At 43.0% G+C, this 17,239-nt stretch overlaps 1 protein-coding gene across 2 annotated transcripts in view; it reads left to right on the top strand.

Annotated features, from left to right (window-relative positions):
- Positions 1–17,239, top strand: part of LOC140734500 (dedicator of cytokinesis protein 11-like) — a 290,063-nt gene that overhangs the window by 171,606 nt on the left and 101,218 nt on the right. For both annotated transcript variants that reach the window (XM_073058546.1, XM_073058547.1), the window contains exons 35-40: positions 4–121; positions 7,491–7,557; positions 8,774–8,821; positions 10,574–10,716; positions 13,510–13,625; positions 14,228–14,362. In XM_073058546.1, the coding sequence (XP_072914647.1) occupies positions 4–121; positions 7,491–7,557; positions 8,774–8,821; positions 10,574–10,716; positions 13,510–13,625; positions 14,228–14,362 (627 nt within the window). The remainder of the gene's footprint in view (positions 1–3; positions 122–7,490; positions 7,558–8,773; positions 8,822–10,573; positions 10,717–13,509; positions 13,626–14,227; positions 14,363–17,239) is intronic.

Here is a 17,239-nt window from a genome sequence, read left to right as displayed (position 1 = left end):
CAGAGTCAACAAAGAAGGAGCTCAACAGGGAGCAACTTATCCAACTATGGCAAGTTAGACCAGCATGAAATAAGAAGTCTCCTTATGTGCTTTGTACACATCCTTAAAACAATATCAGAAGGTATGTTGTTCCCTTTAGGAATGTATTCATTTCCAACTCCGTGCCAAGCTGTGAAATTGAAACACCGATAAAGGGTAATGAATATTTTGATAATATCCTGTGATTCAGTTCCTGGAGCATTTTAACTGTATGTAACATCGAAGTCATGCAAACAACCCCCAAAAAAATCTAGTATTCCCAGTCCAGTGACAATCAGTTGTGAAAATTCCGCTCCAGTCTGAGCAACACAGAACAATAAAGGAATATATTTTTGTGTGTTGTTATTGCTATGCCAAACTGGAACCCATCTAACTCCTTTCTTAAAAAATCTGCTCCAATGGCACTAACGAAAGCTCTCTTGAATTCTTTGAGAACTGCCTTACCACTCTGCATTCAATTGCTTGGTCTTCACAAATATGTTGCACTACAATAATCCACCAATAGGCTGACAATTGTATTTTTTCCATAAATCTTTTTCAATATTAAACAATGTCAGGTGAATGTTAACCAGTGTGTCACTAACTGTTCACAGGCCCAATCCAAGGATAAGCTTTCAAATGTTGTTTGAAAGAAGAGGAAAACAATCATCAAAGTGGTGAACAGCCACATTCATCCTGTTGTAAATATAATTAATTTGTTAACTTTTAAAATGTAAAACACTCAAACACCAATCCTGTATATGGAAAACAGACAAAAAACCAATGTTGTAAAACTTTTCAAAGACTGCGGATGCTGAAAACTATATTAAGAGAGAGAAAATGCTGGAAAATCACAACATGTTAGCCACATCTGTGGGAGGCAAAATGGAGCTATGGAGTTAGTGTTACAAGTTGAAGCTCCTTCATCAGCACCCCTGATGTAAGGACAACCATTGATATCCCTGGTCCGAACACCAGGTAGAAGTGTTTGAATGGCAGATCAATTGATTGGCGGTGCTGAAGGACAAGGATATTGCAGAGAAGAGGAGCCATGCAGAGCATCTCAGAGAAAAAAATAATTTCTAGATTATGTCACTTAGCATTGTTGCCTTTGCCTCGTTAGCTCATTGCAGTCAAGCTGTGCCGATGTTCAGACAGGAATCCGTCGGCTGAAGGTGTAAGGCTGCCTTGAGTAAAGCTCCCAGGTTAGAGCAGCAAATAGAATCTGATTTCACTCAAACACCAATCCTGGACTTGGCCAAAGCTTTGTGGAGTAAGTTACCAGAAAGCTGCCTCTACCAGTGAAAATGTAACAAGCAGAATCCATGTATATGTGAAAAGACATGATACAAAATAATGTTACTGTCAGAAGGAATTGTACTGTAGTGTATGTATCTAGGCCTTGGATGTAATATACTTTGGTTGCATAAGTACCTTTAAGTGCTATGCACTATGTGTTTGACTGTTACATTATTGTATCTATTGAAGAGTTAGTGGAGTGTTGTTTCAAAAGTCCAACCTTAACGTGACTGAAGAGTGATACAGAAAACCCCCACAAAAACTACACTGAGAATGGGATGAAATCTTTCAGCTGAGGTAGTAGCAAGGTAAAGAAAGAATGGTAATGACCAGTGATAGACTGGCAGATATGTCAATGAGCAAGAAATATTTGTGAAGTCACAAACACGAGGAAATCTGCAGATGCTGAAAACCCAAGCAACACACACAAAATGCTGGAGAAACTCAGCAGGCCAGGAGGCATCTATGGAAAAGAGTAACAGCTGACACTTTGGGACGAGACCCTTCATCAGGAATGGAAAGGAAGGGGAGATTTCAGCATAAAAGGTGGGGGGGGGGGGAGAAGAGGAAGAAGTACAAGGTGGCCAGTGATAGGTGAAACCTCAAGAATAGGAGGGGGTGAAGTAAAGAGCTGGAAAGTTGATTGGTAAAAGAGGTACAGAGCTGGAGAAGAGGAAATCTGATAGGATAGAAGACCATGGAGGAAAGGGAAGTGGGAGGTGCACCAGAGTGAGGTGATGGACAGGTAAGGAGATAATGTGAGAGAGGGAAACACAAATGGGGAATGGTGAAGGTTGGGGTGGGGAAATTACCGGAAGTTCGAGAAATCAGGTTGGACGCTAACCAGATGGAATATAAGGTGTTGCTCCTCTGACCTGAATGTGACCTTGTCACAGCAGTAGAGGAAGCCATGAACTGACATGTCAGAATGGGAATTGGAAGTAGAATTGAAATGGGTGGCCACTGGAGATCCCACTTTTTCTGGCAGATGGAGCAGAGGTGTTTGACAAAGTAGTCTCCCAACCTATACAGGAGGCCACGTGGAAGCACTTGATTCAGTCAATGAATCCAACAGACTTGCTGGTGAAGTGTTCCCTCAGCTGGATGGACTGTTTGGGACCCTGAAGGGTAGTGAGGGAGGAGGTGTAGGGGCAGGTGTAGCACTTGTTCCACTTGCAAGGATAAGTACCAGGAGAGTGATCAGTGGGGAGGGACGAGTGAACAAGGGAGTCATGTAGGGAGTGATCCCTGCAGAAAGGGGAAAGTGTGGTTGAGAGTAAGATGTGCTTGGTGGTAAGTTCCTGTTGGAGATGGCTGAAGTTACAGAGAATTATGTGCTGGACACGAATGCTGGTGGGGTGGCAAGTGAGGACAAGAGGAGCTCCGATCCTTGCTGTGACGGGAGGGTGGGGTAAGAGCAGATGTACATGAAGTGGAAGGGATATGGGTGAGGGCAGCATTGATGGTGGAGGAAGTGAATCCCCTTTCTTGGTAGAAGGAGGTCATCTCAGTTATCCTGGAATGAAAAGCCTCATCCTGAGAGCAGATGCAGCAGAGATGGAGGAAATGAGAGAAGGAGATGGCATTTTTACAAGTGATAGGGTGGGATGAGGTATAGTCCTGATAGCTGTAAAAATCAGTGAGTTTACAAATGATATCAGTAGCTAGTCTGTTTCCAGGGATGGAGACAAAGAGACTAAGAAAGTAGAGGGAGGTGACTGAAATGGGCCAAATAAACTTACGGGCAGGGTGGAAGTTGGAGGCAATGTTGATGAAATTGAAGAGCTCAGTATGGGTGTAGGAAGCAGCATGAATGCAGCCATTGATGTAGCGTTGGAAGAGTTAGGGAGCAATGCCGGGTGTAGGCTTGAAACATAGACAGTCCCACACAAAAAGGACAAAAAGACAGGCACAGCTGGGACCCATGCTTTCACTGTTTCACTGAAGCTTTCAGTGAAAAGAAACAACTTCAAAACTGCTTTAGATCTGGCACTGCAAGGTTGGTGGGCTTGTGGAGAGTTTGTTGAGGGAATTAAGATGAAGCCGTCTGTCACAGAAGGGGGCAGAGATGTTGTCCTCCACTGTGGAAATTATGCTCAGAAAAGGGTAGTTCCATATGAAGCATGATTACAGGCTTGCAGTGGTCAGATGGTGGTAGATAGAGGATGGTGGTAGATAGAGGATGAAGCATGATTACAGGTTTGCAGTGGTCAGATGGTGGTAGATAGAGGATGAAGCATGATTGCAGGCTTGCAGTGGTCGAACAGTGGTAGATAGAGGATGGTGTGCAGTGGTTGACTTGGGCATGGATGATGGGTGATGAGATATGTGAGCAATCACTTGGTTTGACTCCAGTATCCAATCACAACACCATTCTGCTGCTGTGTATTGAGGGCATCTTTCTAGTAGATTAAGTCATTGAGTCAGAGAGAGAGAGAGAGAGAGAGAGAGCACAGTAATAGGCTGACCAAGTGCTGCCACCCTGTTGCACTAATCCCATTTTGCCTTCCCCATATTCCCATTCATTCTTTCCAGATCCTAGCCCTCACCTACACACTAATTGCAATGTAAAATGGCCATTTAATCTACCACTTATGCATCTTGGAGATAAGGGAAGAACTGGAAGTGTGGTCACAGAGAGAATGGACTGCAATTGAACCTGAGACTTTGGCAGAGTGAGGCAGCAGCTCTGCTAACTGCAGCACTGTGCTGCCCAGTACCAGGCAGTTGCTGAAAATCATTGCTGCCAGTTTCAGAAGGGGACGCTATACATTGTCTGGGGAACATCCACAGAACCTGCAGTTAAAACAATATCCTCAGCACCACAAAGGAAGTTCAATAGGCAGGTACTGGGGAGGCTGAGCAACCACAGGGTATGACTCCAGTGGAGGAAATGCACATTCATGCAGCCAGGAATTCATCTGGTGAGATTATATTGGGTGACGTGATTAAGCTTCAGTGGTGTGAAACAGGTGTGAAGGTGTGATCAGGTCTATAGAGCAATGCTTAGCAGCGAACCTTTCCTGGCCTTTTATGACGCACACAACCCATAATGGCCATGGTGCTGTGGTTTTTTTGGTAAGTGCTGATATCAAGTGATCTTTAGTCAGAATTCAATGTTCTCATGATGCAGCTGCACACATCTGGATTAACCCAGCGAATACCATACATCAAAATAGTTGACTACCTCAGTTGTGTTATCACAGATCCCCAATGGAGAGGCAACAGTTAATTTGAAACGGAATTTGTCGTCATCAGGTTTTGGATTTGATTTTCCAGTTACAGCTGGTGAGATCACCAGGGCTAATTGTACAGATGTTCCTGTGTGACAGGTGCAGGGGTGGGGTAACATGGCCATGTGGAGCAAGTGGTGAGGAATGGGTTCATTAGAGAAGTCAATGTTGGTGGGTCAGGGCAGTCTGAAGTTGAGAGCATGGATTAGTGATTCTGAAGGTACACCACATTGGGCTCTTCTAACTGTAAGCTCAAAGCCGCAAGCTGAGACAACGTATTTTCACATGGGATTGATGGAAGGCATGGAGATCTGGCAAAGTCCTGCTCAAATGCGAGATCAGTGCGCATAGACATCCTTCTTCAAGGATTAGCCTGGACCTGATATCTGGATGAGTCTCACTCCCAGTGGCTAGGAGTGTTCCTGTTTGCATCGTGTCCCTCTGTAGAGCAGACATGTGGCCTTAATTCTGACAGTGTTCATAGTCCACATATTGTCACCTTTCTCTACCTGGGTCACCAAGTGTTCCCTTTTGTCTATCATCCAAGTGCTGTGATTGAAACAATGGGGCTGCAGTTATTGGAGAAGGGTCCTAGTAGTCCACAAGACATAAGCTGGCATTGTTTGTTGCTGGTACACAAGTGAGATGAGAGGGGTTTCCAGTTGCATTCAGAGCTCAGGGATGAGCAAAGAGAAGCAAGAGGAACCTAAAGGGGGTGGCACAGACAGGAAGGTCGATGGAGATGCTTCCAGTGATCAGTATGATTTCGCCGTTAAGGCTTAGAGCGTTACTGTGGTAGAGCTGTTGAAGTCCTGGAAATTGGGAGCCATGTGTCAGAAGTTGTGTCAACTGATGTGATGGAAGAGTCTGAGTCTGAATTACTGGGCAGGTGCTAGGATGTAACTATTGATGGATAAAGCAGAGGCCTGGACGTTCCAGACACTTGCACTGTGACCCACAGTGCACTGGAGGAAACAACTTGTCAGAATAATCACAACACTCTTGTAAGTGTGAATATCGCAGAGATCAAAAGAAGGTGTAGATCCATTAAAATTTATTACTATTTCTTATGGCATCCGTTAGTCTCGCAAGACCATGAATCTGTGCCTGAAATGGTTTCCATGTAAGTGTCAGATATTTGTATAATCACACCTTAGTAAATAATTAATTGATAAAATCTAATCTGTGAGTAGATATATAGGTTTATACAGTATACCTGGTTCTAATATGTTAGTTATTTGTAATTAGTGGAAGGAGTGTTTAATATATTGTTATTACCCTTATAGAGCTTTGTGCATGAGAATCAGAGCTATTATCACTGACTTAAGTAATGCGAAATTTGTTTTGCTGCAGTAGTGCATTGCAAAGACAAAGAAATTACTGTACCTTACAAAAGCAAGTAAATAGCACAAATCAAGAATAACGAAGTAGTTTTCATAAGCTCATGGACTGTTCAAAAATCCTTTGGGGATGGATGCCACCTTCTTGAAGATATCCTCAGTGGTGGGAAGCATTATTTTTCTGAGCAGGCTAAGTCTACAATACTCTGCGGCCTCTTGTAATCCTGGGCATTGGAGCCAGGCTGAGATCAGCCAGTCAGAGTGCTCTCCAATGCCCAGCTCAAACCAGTGGTCTGAGTTTAAATGTACTGTTATATCAGCTACCACAGTTTGTAAAGAAAATGGGAGGCCCTGTAGTCTCAGGGAGAATCTATAAACTCTACACGGCTGAGGACTGATCCTGCATGATTGAAGCTGTGAGGCAGCAGCAATACCAGTTGCATCAGTCACCATCTCAAAGGAAGCTAACATCACCCCAGTATGTAGTCCCTCATTAATCCTCTAACTCACGTTATTGACACATTGGATCTCCAGGTTTCTGAAGGATTGAGAAACAATAGACACAGAGTGAGCTTCCAGCCACAGTGAGACATATCCATGCCCTGTGTATCCGTGAATGTTTCTCCACGTTGGTCTTTGAGGCAGAGACAGGGTGAGGAGTAGATTGGCCTTTGGACCATCGTGAAGTTTGCAGGCACTCTTACTGAGTTTCCCTTTACTTCCTCCTTCTGTGCTGTGCCCAGTCTTCAACACTGACCCAAGAAATAATGAAAGGCAATGGTTATTTTTGTGTGAGGACTTGCAGTAGATAAGAGTTGATGAGCCTCTGTAGCAGGCCTACCAGTTGTGAGAGTGTGTGAAACTTTGCATTTTAACTGGCATTCTTCACTTTAGCATTATTGTCTCCCACCACTGCCTTTCCCCCTTCCATCTGAATTGAGAGCAAGTGCCAGTCACTCAGCCCGTCAAACTGGCTCTACCTTTCAATAAAATCATGGATGATTCAATTATAATCATAATTAAACATTCCTTCCTGGTCTAGTAGCCTTTAAACTCTTTGGCTATCAATAATTATCCAACTCTTCCTTAAAACTACTCAAACTCTCTGATCCACAGTCTTTTGTAGAAGAGAGCTCGAAAGTATCTCAACCCTCTGAGGAGGAGAAAAAAGCCTTTTTCTGTCTTAAAGGGAAAACCCATTATTATAATGAAGTAGTGACTCCCTATTTCTGATTCCCCTTAAGAGAAAGTATCATCTCTGCATTTTCCCTGCCAAGACCACTCAATCGAGACACCTCTCATTCTTTTAAATAAATGTAACCTCTCCAGCCTCTCCTCGTTAGAGATGTTTTCCTTTCCACAAATTAGCTTTACGTGATCAGAGCAAAACCAAGCATAGGCTCATCCCGTATCTGAGCTATTTCTCACTAACTTCCCTACCACTGACATAGACTCTCTGGCCTTTAATATCCTGCTTCCCATCTTGCATAAAGGAGACATATTTGATGATTCTCTCAAAATTCTGATAATACTGACTTGTCATTTATTTCCATAAGCTTGCATTTTTATATAACATTATAGTCTCTTTTTTTTCTTAAAGATGCTCTCTTGGCGTACTGGAACAAGATGTCCCCTCAAGAATTAATGGATTTTCTCACAATTTTAGAGTAAGTACATATTAGGGGATTTTTGAGAAAGGAAGCTGTTGAACTAATTGACATTTGTTTTGAGTAGAAGGTGATACAGTACATTATAAATGATACAGCTCTTCCAGTATTAATCCCACCAGCAGTAGCATTGCCTGCACTTTCCATTGTCTCTTATAGGAATCAAGTGGATTTCCCTAAGGTTAGGGTGCTGTAGTTTTCCTAACATTTGGTAAAGCAGGCTTCAGGGAAGAAAGACCATGGGAGAGATCTTGGAGAAAGAAGAAAATTGGGGAATAAGTTGGAGATTGAGGGTAAAGTATAAAGGGGGTGTGGGAAAAAGTGTATGTCGTTGTCTCCACATTAGTCTGTGAAAGCTATGTTGTGAACCAGGCACCCCACAGTAAGATAAATCTTTCACAGTCATCTCCCTCACCTCAATATGCAGAATCACATCATCTCCAATCCTTTGGGTCTGCCAAAGAGGAAGAAGACAGTCTGGACTGTCAAAAATGCCTGCAGATTTGTGCTGTAAGTTTGCCAAACTCTGCCTTATTTCTTAGTACACTTGCTGTCACCTCAATATGATCCTTATGGAAGCAGGGCTAGTCCTCAGCCTTGGTGGAGTTGGCTGAGTGGAGAAACTATCTGGCCATGAGGTAAATACACCTTTCAGCTACCAGCCCCATTACATTTGCTGGTGGACTTTGGTTTCCAGTATGTAAAAGCGATTCCCCATGCAACATCTGGAGATAGACATGAGCTGAAGCTGTTGAGGTTTCCCCTGAAAAACCAAGGTTAACTTTGTTGGAAAGGAGACACAGGAGACAGCAGATGCTGAAATCTGGAGTATCACAGAGGATGTTGTAGAAACTTAGTGGGTCAGGAAGGATCTTTGAAGGGAAATAGACAGTCAAGATCCTCCATTCATTGCTCCTAATGATACTCTCTCCATATCCTATGTCCTATCCTCTCCACTGTGTATTGAGATCTTCTGGCCCCTTCTCCCCTTCTCTTAAAAGTAGTGCAGGTACAAGGTCTCAACCTGAAATATCAAATGTCCATTTCCCTACATCAATGATGACTTGCTGAGTTCCTTCAGCTTAGTGTCTATCTGGTAGAAAGAATCTATTTTTGGATCGGTATAATTGAAGAAATAATATGAAATTTGCATTTGGAAGAATGTAATCAAAATAATGTGTGAATATACCAATCATTGACTGTTCTGTTCTTATAGGATCTGCCTTTACCAGTTCAGATACATGGGCCGGAGATATATAGCAAGGTACTGCCAGGATTGACATTCCCTTATTGAGGAGGGTGGGGGCTTCTGAATGTTTAGAATGGTGGCATCATTCCATTTTATACTATTTTTGTTGGAAACATTTCTAACAGTTGCTAAAACAAGGAAAAGTATTTAAATGGATAAGAATGACTGGGAGATTTTTCCCAAAACCTTTTCTATATACACTTTCAAATGTATCAGACTCTCTTTTTGTAGGCACGGAGCAGAGATTTCAAAACTTTCCTTGATTACATTCCATCTAATCTAAAATCCTGCCGGCATTTAGAAATTGGATGAAAATTGCGGTCACTTGACCAGATCCCATTCCCCGCAGCCTTTATCCACCTAACAGGCCACCCACCAACCTCTGCACTTAAACATAATTTGCATAAGCTCTGCATTTCCAACAACAAATGCAAAGGAAATCCTTTAGATGGATCTCAACTACATTCCCCAGGATTTCTGTTAGTGTTGTAAATGGTCCTGCTTCTCATCCTCACTCCTTCTGTGATTGCTCTCACTTTTCCTACTCTTCCTCCCTTCTCCACTCTACTCCTCCCATTCTGTCCCCTCAGCTCTATCACACGTTCTTCCCTTACCATCTCCTAGTCTTCCCCTCCACTTCCCCTCCCATATCCTCCCATTCTCCACCTTGCCTATCCTCCCATCTCCATCTATTTTCACCCTCCCCTGTCCATCACCAACCACTGTCCCTTCCTCTCTCCTCCTCTTCCCTTTCCCTTGGGAAACAAGCCAGTAATGATACATTAAATCTGTGCCTCCTCGCAGATGAGTGTTTTGGTTCCAAAGTAGTAATTTTGCCAGAGGGTGTTCAGAATCGGAGCAGGGACATCACATGAAAGGAGGCCATACAACTCACAATTTCCATGCTGGTTTGAAGTGAGCTCCCCTGCCTTTTCCTACCTCCCCGTACTAGCTCATGGCTCTTCTGCACACCACAGTACTGTTGAAGTGTGCAGCAGTTAGTGGCTAGTCTGTGAGTTGTAGACCTTCACGATGTCCAGGTATAAGGTTTGTTTTCACGACCGTCTAAGCTTTTTCACAAGTATTTGAAATCTCTACCCCTTGGTGTTCCCACCCTCCCCCCCACCCCAGCCTCCCACCCAGTGCTGGGTTCTCCGTCTTAATATCTCACTTGCTCCCACTTTTCCTTTTCCAAGGAAAACAATACTAACCTGTCCCATGTTTCCTTATAGTTCTTCCTTGGAAATTTCCTTTGTACTTTGTCCAGGGTATTCTCTTTGCTTTGGACCATTCCATGTACAAATACAAGTTTATTCCTCCTTTCTGGTCAAACCCTGTTGCACTGGGAACTCCAGAAATCAATCATCCTCTCATTCATCCATGCCAAAGTAATTTGGCTATAAGCAATCAGAAAGTTGCTCTACCAGAAAGTGCTTCATTTTATGTGGCCAAGTTTTGAATAGGAGACCAAAGACACTGGAGCTGCTGGAATCCAGAGCAAGACCAAACTACTGGAGGAACTCACACGGTCAAGCACAGATCAGAAAAGGCAAAGTGCATTTCAGTCCTGATGCAGGGTCTCAATCCAAAACATTATTATCACTTTGCTCAAACGCTGCCTGACCAACTGAGTTTCTCCAGCATATTTTATTCACTTGAGTGAATTAAATTTTAAAATTATGGTTACTATGGGCATTGTAAGAATGTCTTGATAGAAGGATCTGTCAGTCATTGTCAAATAAGTGTAAAGTATGTTTCTGCTTCCAGAGTTCAAGAGGGCCTAAGCTTCAAGTACTGTCCAGCTGACAGGAAGTCTCAAACTATGCCAGCTCTCTGGAGTCGTTCAGGAACAGCACACGCCAGGCTCCAACAGATTGGTCACACGGACAGCTCATTTACCCTCAACCACCGTATGTTCAGGAACCTCTACTTTCCCCATCTTCCCCTGCATGTTCTTTAGACTGACATCGGGTCAATAAGATTGCATGCTATTTTGCTAGGTATCCTACTGGCTATCCGGCAAATGCCCCTCTGGAGTAGGTGCTGATCTGGGCTTCAGCTTCTGGACAGCATGTGGAGCTGCTGCCTCATACATCCAGAGACCTGGGTTCAATCGTGTTGATTTTCCCAAAGGTTTGCTAATTGACCTGCTGATTAGCTCCTATAAATTTGCCCTGATGAATGTCAGTGGTAGAATGGTAGAATCTGGGGACAGTTGAAAATAATTAAACAAAAAACTGGATTGATGTAGGATAAATGAAAATGGGTTCAAAGTAAATTTTATTCTCAAAGTACATATATGTCAGCATATATAACCCTGAGATTTATTTTCCTGCAGACATACTCAGCAAATCTAGAATAGTAACTATAATAGGGTCAATGAAAGATCAAATAGAGTGCAGAAAACAACAAGCTGAGCAAATACAAGTATAAATAAATAGCAATAAATAACAAGAATATGAAATAACATAAAGAGTCCTTAAAGTGAGATAATTGATTATGGGAATATCTCAATGGATGGGCAAGTGAGCGTAATTATCCTGTTTTGTTCAATAGCATAATGGTTGAGGAGTAGAAACTGTTTTTGAACCTGGTGGTGCGAGTCCTGAGGCTCTTGTACCATTCTACCCAATGGCAGCATCTGGAGTGCTGGGGTTCCTAATGATGAATGTTGCTTTCTTATGACAGCATTTCATGTAGATGTGCTCAGTGGCTGGGAGGGCTTGACCCGTGATGTACTGTGCCGAATTTACTAGCTTTTGTAGGATTTTTCATTCAAAGGATACTGTATTAGTATTTTCACACCAGGCCATGATACAACCAGTCAACACACTCTCCACAACACATCTGTAGAAGTTTGTCAGAGTTTTAGATGTCATGTGGACGACTCCTAAGGAAGGAGAGGCCCTGCTGTGCTTTCTTCGCAATTGCACTTATGTGCGGGGTCTGGGACATGTCCACTGAAATAGTAACTCTCAGGAATTTACAGTTGCTAACGCTCTCCACCTCTGATCCTGTGATGAGATGGTTGATGGTCAACATGAACTCAATGGGACAAAGCAATTCTTTAACATTCTGTATCTCTTCCTAGACTCCATGGTCATTCCCATACCAGCACAACAAATCCCATTTCAATGATGGTCAGTTTGTGTCTGACTATCTTTAAGGAACTTCATTACCCTCTTCTCATTACTACGATCTCAAGGGAAGTACAGAAGCCTGAAGACACACTCTCAACGTTTCAGGAACAGTTTCTTCCTCTCTGCCATCTGATTTTTGAACAGACCATGAACACAATCTCACTTTTGCTCTTTTTTCACTGCTTTTTTAAATTAAATTTCTTACTGTAACATAGTAATTTTGTCTTGCACTGTACTGCTGCCGCAAACAACAACTTTCACGACATATGTCAGTGATATTAATTCTGATTGTGAAGCACCTGTTCCTACTCTAAAGCATTTTATTCTCCCATCAACTGCCTCCAGACCCTTGACTCTCCCACTCACTTACCAACTAAAGTGTCCTGATGGCAAACCATCTCAAATGCATAACTTTGCCAGTTTGATTCACCCAAATTAGTTGAGGATTAGGCACCAAGATGTGGTTATTGAAGGATTGATAACATGGATGAGACCTTAAATGAATATCTGCATCTGTCTTCACGAGGGAGAGCACCTGTTGAAACTCTGGACTTGGTCCAATTTTAAAGAGCTTCAGTGTGACCAGCATGTTGTGTTTTGATCATCTTACCTAAAGAAAGATGTACATATTGTAGAGGAGTGCCCAGGATTGTTTTTTGTTGTGGTGAATGAGGAGACGTTAAGATTCAGATTCAGTTTATTGTCATTTAGAAACCACAAATGCAATGCAGTTAAAAAATGAGACAACGTTTCTCCGGAATGATATCACAAAAGCATATGACAAAACAGACTACACCAGAAAATCCACGTAACGTTTGGCAATCCCCAATCCAGAGTCTGGAGAGGCTGCTGCGTATTAATATCGCGCTACCATCTTAGCGCGTTCCCCAGAAAGGAGCTCCAAAACCACCAGACAAAACAAGACCAAAAGCTAAAGCTACAAGACCTGCACAAAACCACATAGTTACAACAGTGCAAACAATAGCATAATTGATAAAAAAAAACAGACCATGGGCATGGTAAACATAGTCCAAAGATGTTAAAAGACTATAAGTTTGAAAGAAACTTAAGTAGGCTGACCTCTGTTTTCCAGAGCTTAAAGAAATGAGATGTGACTTCAAAAAAACATAAAGAAATTAACTGAGGGAGGGCGTTCCTCGGCTAAGGAAAACTGGTCTCAAAATGAGGAGACCATTTAGGTTGGAGATGAAGAGGAGTTTATTCACAGAGTGGTGAATCATTGAGATTTTCAGCTCCAAAAGGTTGTGAAGGCTTTGTCATTGCATTCTTAACAGATGCCAGCAGATTTGGTGTAGAGCAAGAAAAAGGAGCTGAGGTAGAAGATTAAGCATGATATAGTTGAATGGTGGGGAAAACCTTTTCTAGCTCGTGGAGTCATGTGACATAAAATCAGGTCCTTCAGTCCACTTACTGTAGAGTACTCCGGTTTGAACAGCCTGTATTCTAACGTGACATGGCCTCCTCCCTGTTGTGAATTTACTTTGAGAAACTGGAGACATGCTTCAATTTGAAATGGCTGTTTTGCTCCTGATCCTTACACAGGCTCTGGAATCAGTGAAGCAGACATTAGCCACCAGTCGTTGTTGGAAGGGAACCTAGCCACTGAAGTGTGTCTCACGGTGTTGGACTTCGTTTCTTCCTTCATTCAGAACTTCAAGGTCAGCAATACTTGTTTTGTTATATATGTTTTGCTCAAAAAATACACACACAGTTCTGGTGTGCATGGTAAACTATGTATACCTGTGGCTCCTCCCTCAGTTATTCAACATGGTCGTGCTCCCTTTTTCGCTGTTAATAAAAGCCTATCGTTCACTTCCAGTCTTCTAGAGTTATTCTAGTTATTCTTCTAGATGGTGCATCAGTGTGCATCCAATATGTTGATTAGGGCCGAAGATAAGGACGAGTGAACTATCCAGGAGGAGAAGGGGTGAGAGCAGTGATGTAGTCAGTGGTTCTGTTTTCTGTGCTATTAGGGAAGCAACAGTTAATGAAGAAGGTTAAAGGCCACAGACCCAAAATATTGACTTTTTTCTCTTTTCACAGATGCGGCCTGACTGGCTCAGTTTTAACAGAATTCTCTGTTTTTCTTTAATATTTACAATAACTGCAGTTTTCTTTTAATTTCATGTAGTGTTTATGCATTGTATTGTGTGGAAAGGTGGGCTAGTGACCCAAGTGATTGTACATTCAAATTCACCAGCAAAAGTTGGAGGGTTGAGTAATACTTGCACGCTGAATTTGAAATCTGCTCCTCTCTCAGAATCAACTCATCCAAGATGATGGGCACAACCCGCTGATGAAGAAAGTGTTTGACATCCTCCTCTTGCTGACCAGTGGGCAGTCTGAAGCAGCCATGAAGCATGTGTTTGCTTCTTTAAGGGCGTTCATTAGCAAGGTAATCAGTTTATCCTTGTTCCATTTGGTGCAGTGATAACCAAGCACACACACAACTTTGGAAAATATTGGTTTGGTTGCACTTGGAGTGTTGCAGGAGCTCTGGTCACCAGACTATAGAAGGAATGTGCTTGGGCTGAGAGAGTGCAGGGAAGATTCACCAGAACAGTGCCTGTATAGAGGACCTTAGTTATGGAGAGAGCTACAACTGTGGGGAAGATGCTCCCTATCAGTAACTGGAACGGAGCTAGTAATCAGGTGTCTCAGGGCTGCTGTACCTGGTGCAGGTGTGGCCCATCCTCTGCTCCTCCAGCTTGGAAATCACCTGATCTATCTTCAGATTCATTTGAGGATCCAAGATGGAGTGGGTCAGATGGATCGCAATGCTCCACTCCCTGGTAATTGGGGACAAAAATGTACCCGGTGTCGCCCTCACCCTGATGACCACTTTTGTGTGTGGTGGCATCAGGCTGTGCATGGAGCGCAAGTACGTGGGCACCAAATACCACAATGTGCAGAAGTTCTATCTGTACTCAGTGGTGCGAAAGATGGGTCTGGCCCTGTTGCTGTGCAACTTCCCAGTCAGCTGCATGTTGCCACGCTACCTGTCCTTTGTGGGAAAGTTCTTCCAGATCAACACCTTTAACCAAATCCATTAGGCAGTGGTCAACATGAAACATCCTTCAGGCTAAGGACTCAATGGACACAGTGGGCTGGTCTGGGCAGCTTGCCCAGACCATCTGGCAAAGTGTCTCATCTCCAGGCCTCACCAGCAAGCACCAAGACCTTGCCTGACTGACAGAGAGAGGGGCACTCCCAGTGAGATCCTTCCGGTGTGTCTGGAGCATCACTCCACAGTGCTGCTCACGGGATGACCATAGTGGGGAAAAGACAGTAGCTCACCTCTTTGCAGACTGTGGATTTGCAGAGACCGTGTGGAGAAAGATGAAAGGGCCTGTGTCAGGGTTCAGCCTGAGGAGCTGTATGGTAAAGAATACTCTGATATATGGGCTGTTCCCAGGGACTTGTGTGGGGAGAAACATCAAGTGCTCTGGCAGATCATCAGCTCAGAGAAAGATGCTCCTTGGTCTGCCAGAAAATCGATGTCCGTGGAGGAGTGCTGCCTGCCAACTGGCACGTTCCAGGCTGCAGTGGTACTCCTTAGGGATGCACTGAAGCTTGGTGCAGCCAATCCAAGAGCTCGGTGGGAAAGGAATACAGGGTAGGGTTTATCTCCTACTGGAGAGGGAGGGGCCAGGTTGGGGAAGGATGCATTTCAATTGTTATTGTAGCAGGTTGCCACCCCAGACTGCCATACGAGTGGCGGCAATATTATCAGAACAGTACAGAATGTAAAAAAATGAAAAGGCAATAATGAGCAGTTCATTCTTGTAAACAATATTTTATTATGAATAAAGTTTATTTGTTTAAAAAAAAAATAGAATAGGCTTGTTTTCCCTGTGTGAAGGAGGCTGAAAGGTGACCTGACAGTAGGATATAAGGTCACAGGCTGGCAGACTTAGAAGACAGCATGCTGGGAGTATCCAAAGTGAGAGGAAGAAGATATCAGAGGAAAAATTTCGATACAATCAAAAAGTTCAAAAAAGTTAAAGCATGTTTATGTCACCATATACTACCGTGAGATTCTTTCTCACTACCGTCAGATTCAGTCTCATTATCATGAGATTTGTTTTCTTGCAGGAATTTACAGGAAAATAAAGAAACACAAGGGAATTTGTGAAAAAGTATGCATACCAATTAGCCAAAGAAGACAAGTAGTGCAAATAAATATATATATATATATAAGTAATACTGAGAACATGAGCAGTAGAGTCCTTGAAGGTGAGTCTGTAGATTGTGGAATCAGTTCAGAGTTGAGTTGAGCCAAGTTATCATCACTGGTTCATGAGCCTGTTAGTAATAACTGTTGCAAAATCTGGTGCTGTGGGACCCAAGGCTCCTGTACCTCCAATCTGGTGTTAATGGCAAGAAGAGAGTGTGGCCTGTATGGTGGGGGCCCTTGATGATGGATGCTGCTTTCTTGTGGCAGCTTTCTGGAAGTAATTTGGAAGGCAAGGGATATATACTTTGTAAAAAGGAAGAAGTATTCTAAAGGAAGGATGAGGCAATCATGGTTAACAAGAGAAGTCAATGCCAAAGGGTGGGCATGTAATAGAGTGAAAATTAGTGGGAAGTTGGAGGATTGGGAAGCTTCTAAAAACCAACAGCAGGCAACTAAAAAAGCCATTAAGAAGGAAAAGATGGAATACCAAAGTAAGCTAGCCGATATTAAAGAGGATACCAAAAAATTCTTCAGATACATGAAGTGTAAAAGAGAGGTGAAAGTGGATAACAGACTGCTGGAAAACGATGCTGGAAAGGTAGTAATGGGGTATAAAGAAATAGCAGGTGAACTGAATAAGTATTTTGCATTTCTTCACTGTGGAAGACACTAGCAGTATTCTGGAAGTTTGAGAGTGTCAGGGGTCAGAAGTGTATGAAAAACTGCTTAACAAGTTTAGAGTCCGTGGAATTACAGGAAAGATCCGAGCATGGATAAAGCAGTGACCGGTTGGCAGGAAGCAAAGAGTGCTGACGCTGGGGAGGGTTCAAAGGAGGTTCAGGAAAATGATTCCAGCATTGAATGACTTGTCATATGAAGAGGGCTTGCTGGCTCTGTGCCTGTATTCACTAGAATTCCGAAGAATGAGAGATAACCTAATTGAAATCCATCAAATGTTGAAAGACCTCAATAGAGTGGATGTGGAGAGCATGCTTCTTATAGTGGGAGAGTCCAGCAGCAGAGGGCACAGCTTCAGTTTTAGACAGTTGTCCTTTAAGAATGGAGATGAGGAGGAATTTACTTAGCCAGAGAGTG

The sequence above is a fragment of the Hemitrygon akajei genome, chromosome 10 (assembly GCF_048418815.1).
Source record: "Hemitrygon akajei chromosome 10, sHemAka1.3, whole genome shotgun sequence".
Classification (NCBI taxonomy): domain Eukaryota; kingdom Metazoa; phylum Chordata; class Chondrichthyes; order Myliobatiformes; family Dasyatidae; genus Hemitrygon; species Hemitrygon akajei.
This window is presented reverse-complemented; position numbering and strand designations above follow the sequence as displayed.